This window comes from Cebus imitator, unplaced genomic scaffold, assembly GCF_001604975.1.
Source record: "Cebus imitator isolate Cc_AM_T3 unplaced genomic scaffold, Cebus_imitator-1.0 Scaffold106, whole genome shotgun sequence".
In the NCBI taxonomy this organism is placed as follows: domain Eukaryota; kingdom Metazoa; phylum Chordata; class Mammalia; order Primates; family Cebidae; genus Cebus; species Cebus imitator.
Genome location: NW_016107421.1, coordinates 626,645 through 637,080, shown reverse-complemented (window position 1 = coordinate 637,080; position 10,436 = coordinate 626,645). Strand labels below are relative to the sequence as shown.

The following is a 10,436-nucleotide window of genomic DNA, read 5'->3' as shown; positions in this document are numbered from 1 at the left end:
AAAAAAAAAAAAAAAAAAAGCTTTCGGCTGAATGCAATGGCTCACGCCTGTCATCCCAGCATTTTGGGAGGCCAAGGTGGGCGGATCATATGAAGTCAGGAGCGTGAAACCAACCTGGTTAACATGGTGAAACCCCATCTCTACTAAAAGTACAAAAATTAGTCAGGTGTGGTGGCAGATGCCTATAGTACCAGCTACCCAGGAGGCTGAGGCAGGAAAATCGCCTGAACCCGGGAAGCGGAGGTTGCGGTGAGCCGAGGTCACACCACTGCACTCCAGCCTGGGATACAGAGTGAGACTCCATCTCAAAAAAAAAAAGAAAAAAATTTTGAGGCTCTTTTTCCCAAGCCTGCTTCAGATGCTAAATTGTTTAAACAGAGTTTATATTTAGAAATACTGCAGCAGTGCTGCTTTGGAAATAACAGAAGTTTGCTTTGGTTTTAAAAAGTTCAGACTCATAGGAAAAAGGCACTGGAAGAAACTGGATAAATTGGATGTATCTGGGTCTCTTTTCCTTCTAGGGAAATAGGCAATGGTGGTGGCATCACAGAAAACATACTTATTCAACAGTGACTTTTTCTAGCCAAAAAAAGTGAGGGGCAAGAATTCCCTTGCAAATCATTCTGGTGCCACTGATGTGAGTTTACCTGCAGAACAGACTTCACAGCAAGGGACCAGCCCCTTCACCCTACAGGCCATCCTTCATTCTGCTCTGGTAAGGCACCCACCCAAAGCATGGCCAGACTAGGGTTCAGTCAAATCTATAACGAACGCATTCTGGGTGGATTTACATTCTGGAGATTCACTGCACTTGAGAGAGGAAAGTGAAGCAGTGACCTCAACACCCAAGGAAAGAGACTGCTTCCAGCTCCCTCCAGCCACGCATTCCCCCACCCCTACCCCACGCGCAAACACACACACACACGCGCACGCGCGCACGCGCGCGTGGCAGGTATGCTGCCATGCATCCGGGTCCCCATGGCAATGGCTGCAGAGTGTGGCAGGCAGGGCCCTTCATCTGCAGGTCCTTGCCCCCAGCTTGGGGTGGCAGGAGCAGACATGGCAATCTCCTGGCTCACAAAACAAGAGCCCACCAAAGAGCTCACTGAGACATTGGTTACCACCTACAGAAGTTTGACCTGCAGACCCTGACCTGATGATGGATGAATGAATGAATGAATGAATGAATGAATGAATGAATGCACTCTCACACCATGACAGGGATATAAGTGGGCTAGGGATGCTGCTTTCAGAGGGCAAAAGAAAGCCAATTGACTCAGACCCTCTGTCCATCCACACTTATTCATAACACAGGTTTTAAATTAACACACTTGTGCACAATTAACATGGTTAAAAGAGTGCTTATACAAATAAAAGCTTTAGGTTCCGGGCCCAGAGTAAACACCATCAGCAGGAAATTCCCCTTTAATCTCCCACTGAAAGGGTCACCCAGCACAAAGTGTACATGAGTAAACAGTTAAAGCAGAGACAAAGAGGGGTAAACAGACTTAAACCGGGAAAGCCATGGACCAGCGGGCCACCTTTGGCCTGCCCCAATAAAGCCTTTCGGCCTGCCAAAAGGTTTGAGACTAATCTATAACTTTTCCCAATATACCTTTAATATTTTGCCAGCCACCCTGAATAAATATCAACACTCACACCAGGCCAGGGTGGAGCCAGGCAAGTGCTCAGGAGACAGTGGCACCTCTGCCAGGCCCCAGTGTGCTGCTCTCTGAGGTGGTTCCGTCTCCACAGACACCTCTCCAAGCGTCAAGACACCACCAGCAGCTCCATCACACCTGGCAGCCACCAAGTGCCTCTTTCTACAAACCAGTGAAAGCCCTGAGCTCTAGTGGGCGACCTACATGGGCTCCATCGAATGACAGTTGGGGGAGAGGGAAAGATGGGTTCCCCAGAGCCTCCAGGTGCCCAGGCCCTTCACAGGCCTGTGCTTCAAAGATGGTAGCACTCAGCCACCCCATCCCCACCCCCAAGAGATGACATCGAGTTGCACCCACTCCTAGCCCAGGTCTAAGAGCCCTAGGAGGGGTCTAGCAACCTACATCCCAGGCACACATGGGAGCCCACCTGGAGCCAGGGCACAAAGAGGTGGGGGGACCACGGCCACACTGCTCTGGCAAACAACAGAGGCCACAAATTCAGGGGTCAGTTAACATTACTGGACCAAGCACCCAGCTTGTTTTTCTAAAGGTGGGGGTAGTTCTCAAGAAGATCAGTTTAGACAGTACATACCGCTGCATGCTCTCCACTCGACTGCACTGTTGCATCCTGTGACCACGCTACACTTGAACTGCCCGTCCGCTTTAGACTGCCGTCTGGCCTCGCCCCGCTGTCAGATGCCGTCTGTGAGAAGCACCCCTCACTGCTGACACAATGAAGCCACGCCCCATGTGAGATGGGCCACGTGGGCGCAGGAGTGAGGCTGGCGGAGTGCACACCAGCCTCCCCTGCCGGTCTGCCCCTGCCCAGGTATCCAGTGCCACCAGCAAGTGAGGCGCCCTGGCCGCTGTGCCGCAAAGCAAGCCTGTCACTTGGGCCCAATCTCCTCACCTGTCACGTGGGCTGGGCTTGCTGTGAGGCCTGGGAAACATGAAAGCATAGCCCTTCAAAAGATGTGGCAGCTGCCTCCCGTCTCAGCCACGCACTGGCTGTGCCTCATGGGGCAGGTCGTGTGACCTCTCTGAGCCTGTCCCTTGCCTGTAAAATGTAGATAACCCAGCGAGTAGGGCTGTGAGGGAATTAGAGGAGTTCGTACATGCAACTTAGACCAGTGGCTGGCATAAAATACTATAAAGTGTTGGCCATCAGCATCCCCGTCACCGTCATGGCTCGTACCCTTCACACCCATTGGTTTAGTCATGGGTGTGTGAGGCAATTCTAGCCAACAAGACATCAGGTCAGCTGAAGTCAGGGCCTCCAAAAGGGCTCCCATTATCTTAAAAAGACACACAGGGCTGCTTAAAGCCAGGAGTTCAAAACCAGCCTAGGCAACAAGCGAGACTCAGTCTCTACACAAAATTTTACAAACTAGCTGGGTGTGTTGTCATGCACCTGTAGTCAGCTACTAGGGAAGCTGAGGTGGAAGGATCACTTGAGCCCAGGATTTGGAGACTGCAGTGAGCTATGACTATGCCATGGGACTCCAGCCTGGGAGACAGACAGAGTAAGACCTCATCTTAAAAAAAAAAACAAAACACACAACACATAAAAGAGGCAGCCATCTGTCCCCATACAACTTACACTGGTGTGATGTCTACAGCTGTGGTGACCATCTTGCAACCATGAGGCCTGAGGTCCTTAATGGCCAGAGAAGAGACTACACACCAGGATTAAAAAAAAAAAAAGCAGGGGGATTAAAAAAAGAAATGGCTGATTCCACGTTTGATGCAGAAAAATTCTAAGTTGAAATGAGACATCTTATTGTGCCAAAAGCATCAGGATTAAAAAAAAAAAAAAGCAGGGGGATTTGTCAGCATGGAAGGAGCAGGGAAGAGCTGCTGGGAAGGCAGCCAACACCCGCAGAGCGCGTGCAGCCCCGACCAGCCTGACGCTGCCTCCGTGAACCCAGCCCCCATCCCTCACTCCAGGAAACTGGAGGAGACAACTCAAGTGACCTTGATCTTAGGCAATGCCTTTGGAATAAAAGTACCAAGACTAAACGGAGAAGTAGGAGAGCTTCAGGTTTGCAGTTTTACAGAAAAGATCTAAGGTTAAAATATTTGTTAAAATGGACCTCAGTCTCCCGGGCCCTGAGGCCGTGTGATCACACCTGAGAACCTCAACACTGCCCAGTACCCTCTCTCTCGCTGCTGAATTTTTAGTCCAACAGATCACAGAACCCACACCCTAAAAAATACAATGGCATTCTGTTTTGCTTTTTAGCCACCAACAACTCAACTTATTTTCAGAGCAGCTGAAAAACAATTCTGCTACAGTTCGGAAAAATCCTGGCAACCAACACTTTGTCAAAGCACAGGAATGACGACGGACTGGCCATGGAAGATCAAAAACAGGCTCGTTTTATTTATACACAGAACAACTTATGTACAGCACTCAGGCATGGACTATGTACATAACAATACAAGAGGCATTTGTTTCCACGGTGGTCACTATATAAATTAAGATTATAAATACGAGGGGGAGTAAGCCCCACCTGAGGGCACAGAACCTTTTCTCCAAGATGCTTCAGGGATCCTTCCTGCCTTCCTCTGCACAGCAGACCGTGAGGCCTGTCTGGCAATGGCAAAAGGGGACCTGGGCCGGGGCAGCGGAGCAGCCTCCCGGACAGCAAGGACACCCCAGTGTGGGACGCCAGCCCAGCAGCAAAGGGCCGTTCCCTGAACATTCCCGTTCATTCCTTTCTCACTTCTAACTTGTTAGAATTAGAAAAATGGTTTTTATGTAAACAGTGTTGTTTTAATCACTGACAACATATTAAACACTTTTAACCCAAACCCAACTCCTTGCCAGGAGTAGGACACTGAGGACGTGGGGTGACCCTGATGTCCCTGAAGCCACAGTCGGCTGCTTCTCCTCATGTCCCCTCCTCACCCGAGTTCCGGCTTGTTCTGGGACCCCAAGAGCCCCAGGGTGCCGACACCAGGCCAGCAGGGCCAATGGTAACACAGGGACTGCGGGCCAGGTTGCCATCATCCCCTGGGCCAACCCGTTCCACCTGGGAAACCAAGCGACTGCCATGGCCAGCTTTACCTCCATCCACAACGTCCTGTGCAGAAACAATCACAGGTGCAAAAGGTGACACACAACCACCTTCCACCCACATGAGCAGCTAAGTCCACCGACAGCGTGGGAAAGTTTCATCCCAAAATCCCAACACTACGCACGCAGCGACAGGACGCTGCGCTGGGGGAACCCAAGGCCCGGCTCAGCCTGCATGCTCCAGAGGCCTCAGCCCAGAAGGACCACAGAGGGGAGCACCCCAAGGCACGCGGAGGGGCCCACCCGGGGGCACTGTAGAGGGGACAGAGGGCTGTGAGAGGTGGGCCAGGCGCTGGTCACTGCCACCTGTTCAGGGCCGGGGCTGCCGCAAACCAGCCCCATCCAAGCCACCCCTGCAGGTGCAGCCCTGCCTCCGCACAGCAGACGGAGCGACGCTGACTAAGGGGCTGGGATGGCGCCGGCAGACACTCCAACACTGCCCTCTTTGGGGCATGGAGCCACAGCCAGGCAGCCAGGCCAGAGCTATTTCCTCCTCACACCAGGGTTGGGGTTCCAGAAACCTCTTTCCAGACATCTACGAGCCCCTGTGAACGATGACTATCAAGGGGGAAAGGGACAGAGTCATGCGCAGGAGGACCAGGGGCGTCCTCCGCCTGGGGACTGTCCCTGCAGTCTCCCCAGGGGAGCTCCCTGCCCTCTGGCACCGTCATCTGCTGGTTCAGAGGCAGGGCAGGAGCAGCGTGGACCATCAAGTCAAAAGTCCCGGCCAGCACTTCCAGCGACACCAGGCCCAGCAGCAGAAGACAAGAAGCCACTGCAGGGGCAGAGACACTCAGGACAGGGTGAAGAGCTCAAACCACCCCTGCCCACCAGGGCCACACTCCCTGGGAACCACAGAACGGGCAGAAAGAGTTTCCCAGAGCCAGGAAGCGTTTTCCACACAAAAACACTGAACTCATGTGGACACACATCCTCTGCGGGGACGCAGCTGGCGATCGGTCTCACTCATGGCCCCAAGCTGGACTCGAGGCCTACAATGTCCAGAGACAGAAGGGGAGGCGTCCCCAGCCCACAGCTCAGAGGCAGTGGGGGAGGGGCGGAGGGAGGTGCGCAGGCTCTGTGGACCCAGGGAGGGACTCCCGGCCTGAGAAACTGCTCCCACTGCCTTGGCTCACGCAGGAGGGGTTTCTTTTCCCATCATGTCAAATTACATCAACAGGCCTGGAAACATCCAGGCTACTTTCAAACCAGGAGAGAGCACGACTTTTGTTCAACAACAAAAGCTGCATCAACAAACAGGGCCATGCAGGCTGCTGTGAAGCCACAGGGCGGCTGGACCCCAGCCACGTTTCTGAGAGCCCCAGGGCCAGGAGGCGGAGCCACACAGTGTGGCCTGGAAGGACACACGGAGGGGAGCCCCCGGGACAACCTGAGCATGAGGCCAGGCAAGCGGTGCCCAAGAGGCCAGACGCTGCCGGATTCCCTGGCCCGCAACACAGGTGGGCGAGGGCTGAGTGGCCGTGACACATGTCCCCCAGGTGACTCTGAGCTGGAGAAGGTGTTATTTCAAAGGTAGCTGTGTTGTTATGTTCGAGACCCCAGAGCTCTGGTGGACGGTGTCACGGAGGCTTTCTGTAGCTGACAGAGTGAAGTAGCACCATGAGAAGGGGGCGGGCTGCAGCGTCCGCCCAGGGCCTCAGTGGTAGGAGGCGCGGAGGCCGCAGGCTGAGAGGGTGGAGGCTAGGCCTCGGCGGCAGGAATGTGGAGGCCGCAGGCTGAGAGGGTGGAGGCTAGGCCTCGGCGGCGGGAATGTGGAGGCCGCAGGCTGAGAGGGTGGAGGCTAGGCCTCGGCGGCGGGGGCGCTGCGGCTCAACTCCTTGATGCCACACAGGATCCTCTTCATGTGGCCCACCTTGGTCACGCCCAGGTCCTGCAACAGAGAGGACATCCCCGTGGATGCGGGAAGACAGACAGGGCCAGAGGCTCCACAGCAAGCCTGCTGCCAACGGCCCTTCCCACTTGGCTTGTGAACACAAATGAGGGTGAAAATCACAAAGACCATGAAACAAGACGGGAACAGCTTGGGAACAGCTTAAAAACAGCAACTGTACAGATGCCTGGCCGCTGTTCCTGCATTCTAGTCCCTTCCATCAGCAAAGACAAACCCAAGACAAAGACAAAACACAGGCCCGAAAGCAAGGGAGTGAGTGACCTCACAAGAGCCACCGTCCAAGACACCCAGTGGCCTTTTGCCCTCTTGGGACTTGGCCAGTAACTCAACACCCAGAGGCGTCCCCACGAAGCCAACCTGGGCAAGGGCGTGGGCCCATGAGACGGGGCATGAAGGCTGGCACAGACCGAGGCCTGGCATCTAACCGCCCCCTCCCAATGCTCCCTGCAGACAAGCGGCAACACCTGCCCAGGAGCAGTGTGGGGACAGTCACGTGTGACTGTGCTTCCAGGGCTGTGTCCCCTCATAGGATTTTTATCACGAAGACAGTCTGTGTCTAATTAGGCTAAGAGAACCAAGGCTCTGCCCCCACTACGTCTGCTCCTGGCTTCCTCTGGCTATGGCGGGTGGAGCCATCACTGCCTAGGGTGAGGGCCACAGCCATCCCAACCTGAGGTATACACGAAGGCCTGAGAATCGTGACGCTGAGATGTGGCCAGCTCGGGAGAGAGGACGGAACAGAAGGGACCATGTGCAAGGTCAAGTGCAGGTTCCAGGGAGATGCCTGTGAAGTACCTTGAGGTCCCTCCGCTCCAGGTGCAGGAGCTCAGAGCCCCGGATGTCGTGCCGCATGAAGATGTCCTTATACTCACAGAGACTGAGGTGCTCCAGCCAGGCAGCAACCTCCTCTGTCCCCCAGAGATGAACTGTCGGAGACGGAAAAGCATGAGTGCAGTGAGTGCCCAGAGCCCAGTGCGAGGCAGGCAGTGGCCGGCACCCAGCACCAGAGACAGCCCAGCAGCCAGTGCCTGAGGTATCCCAACAGCCGGCCCCCGAGATAGCCCAACAGCCAGCCCCTGAGATAGCCCAATAGCCAGCCCCCGAAATAGCCCAGCAGCCCGTGCCTGAGATATCCCAACAGCCGGCCCCCGAGATAACCCAGCAGCCCGTGCCTGAGATATCCCAACAGCCGGCCCCCGAGATAGCCCAGCAGCCGGTGCCTGAGATATCCCAACGGCCGGCCCCCGAGATAGCCCAGCAGCCGGTGCCTGAGATATCCCAACGGCCGGCCCCCGAGATAGCCCAGCAGCCCATGCCTGAGATATCCCAACGGCCGGCCCCCAAGATAGCCCAGCAGCCGGTGCCTGAGATATCCCAACGGCCAGCCCCCGAGATAGCCCAGCAGCCCGTGCCTGAGATATCCCAACAGCCGGCCCCCGAGATAGCCCAGCAGCCTGTGCCTGAGATATCCCAACAGCCGGCCCCCGAGATAGCCCAGCAGCCCGTGCCTGAGATATCCCAACAGCCGGCACCTGAGCCATCTCTGGCAGCCGGCACCCGTCACCCAGCCAACAGCACCACCCACCAGCAATGCAGAAAGAGGCAGAGAGCCACCCACTCGAGGGGCGACAGCTGCAGCAGAGCTGGCATCTGTTCCTGCCAGGTGGGTCGCCAGCCTCTGGCCATTTCCCTGTGTCCCAGGAGGGACTGAACACCACCAAATACAAGGGAAATGTCTTCATGACTGTGGCCAAAGCCAGCTTTTCCACTAGATTCTATAAGTGTTACATTTCACTTGTGGACCATAGCAGGAAGAGAGATAAGCAGAGATTTCAATCTCACATAGAAGGGCCACCATCATGAACAGAAACCCAATTTCTGGACAACATGCAAAGAAGAAAAATCAATAGGAGCTGCCCTGACTGGTGGCAAACACCAGTCCCAATATCCAGGCTCGCAGGCCTCTCCGGCCCCTGACAGCGCTGGATATGGCCTCGGTACTCAGGGCTGATCCTTCAGAGATTTTAGCTCCAATTTACTGGCCCAAAGGAACAATGTCCTTTAGGACCACATTCGATTGATTTCATCACCCACAATCACTGGTGGCCTGGGTTTCCAGCATGGGAACCTTGACCAATGCATCGATGTATCAGGAACCAGCAGCCCGGAGGGAGCAGGCAGAGCACGCCCCAGCGTGGCCTGAGTCCAGAGCTTTGTGTCTCCAAGTTTGTCTCCTCCCCACCTCGAATTCCCCAAGTCAGGGGAGGCAAACAGCCAGAGAGCACGTCAGGGCTGGATGTGACAACGGTCAGAGGGAAAGCAGGTGGGGTGGAGGGCTGCAGCCACCAACAGACCACTGTGGCTGCGGGACCGGGGGTTACAGCACAGGGACCAGGAGGGAGGAGCCGCAAGGCCAAGGGAGAAAGCAGAGACCAGGAGAACAGGGCCGAGCCAGCAGGCGTGGATGGCCAGAAACACGCAGGAGAGAGGCAGGTACCCGGGGCTCCCAGGCTACTATGAGCTTCTTTGTTCTTGTTGTTTTTCTCCTTTTTAAACTTGGTCACGAGGCGGAATTTACCACTGCGACTGCGCTTGGCAAGATCCATCATCACGCTCTGTTGGGAAGAGTGAGAAATACTGAGAATCAGACTGCAACTAGCCACGGGCTCCTGCCCATCACCACCAGCAAGGCTGGGAGGCAGGGGGGCTGACACCGGGGGAGCTGGGAAACACCTCCGCTCCTCAGAGGACTTCTCTCCCTTATTTACTCTTGTATTTACTGATTTTAATGACTGTTTAAAAGTGTTTAGTTTAAAAGTGATCATAGCCTCTATTTTCATCATATTGTACTTCACTTGATTATGTACATTTCTCATGCGATTTCAAAACTTTTTGAAAATATCATAAATATCAGTATCTAAATGAAAACTATGAAAGTAACCTATTTAGCCAATCTTCTAGTGTTGTATTGCTGGGCTGTAATTATTAGTATTATGAGTATCTTTCTAAGGAAAGCTCTTCCCACACTTTGCATTCTTTTCTCCAGTACACTCCCCGAGGCAGAACAGGAGAGGAAGGGCGGGCAGCAGAGCCACGCAGGAGCTCAGCCTCTGCTCTCGACAGCCAGCAGCAGCAGGGTCTCTCGGGAGAGCACTCCCAGGGACGCACGGAGGTAACACTGGCTCGCTCTGTGATGCGCTCTTTGTAACAGACACCCCAAATAAAGCTTGAAAGTAAAACTATGAAAAAAATACAGCAAGCAAGTAGACTTGAAGATAAAAAGAATTACTAAAGATAAGAGAATCATATTATGATAAAACCTATGGGTACCCAGTCACATAGCTTCAAAATACATGAAGCAAAAATACAGATAACCACAAAGATAAACTGAGACATCTACAATTATGATATTAGAGTTAACTGGTAACTGAAATATCAAGGCGGCAAAAAAAAATCTCAGTAGAAACTTAATGATATAAACACAACTGCATACAAGGTACATTTACAAAAACCACCTAGTGGGCCGTAAGGCAAGTCTCACCTCAAATACATTTCAGGGAAATGATAACACAAAGACCATTGCTTGGAGCACAGTAAAATTAAGTTAGGAAAAATTAAAAACATATTACTGAATAACTAATTTAGATGCTTATTATTTGGCACACAGTTTCATGACTATGTGCCAGTCTATAACTGTCATTAAGTTTATAACTGTTATGTTTATGACTATATATAACAATTACTGTATTTTACCAATATAAAGTGATCCTCTTTGCTGTCTTTG

The 10,436-nt window shown here is 53.4% G+C and overlaps 2 protein-coding genes across 3 annotated transcripts in view; one reads left to right on the top strand and one right to left on the bottom strand.

The window, feature by feature from the left end:
- Positions 1-10,436, top strand: part of USP40 (ubiquitin specific peptidase 40) — a 103,346-nt gene that overhangs the window by 90,202 nt on the left and 2,708 nt on the right. The gene's annotated exons all lie outside the window — the stretch shown is intronic.
- Positions 4,018-10,436, bottom strand: part of DGKD (diacylglycerol kinase delta) — a 111,009-nt gene continuing 104,590 nt past the window's right edge. Inside the window, exons 28-31 of one of the 2 annotated variants that reach the window (XM_017537691.2) lie at positions 9,150-9,267; positions 7,448-7,578; positions 6,498-6,631; positions 4,018-6,447 (exon numbers count right to left, since the gene is read on the bottom strand). In XM_017537691.2, coding sequence (XP_017393180.1) covers positions 6,542-6,631; positions 7,448-7,578; positions 9,150-9,267 — 339 coding nt within the window. In that variant the 3' untranslated portion in view covers positions 4,018-6,447; positions 6,498-6,541. The remainder of the gene's footprint in view (positions 6,448-6,497; positions 6,632-7,447; positions 7,579-9,149; positions 9,268-10,436) is intronic. The other variant, XM_017537690.2, reaches the window with a different exon arrangement.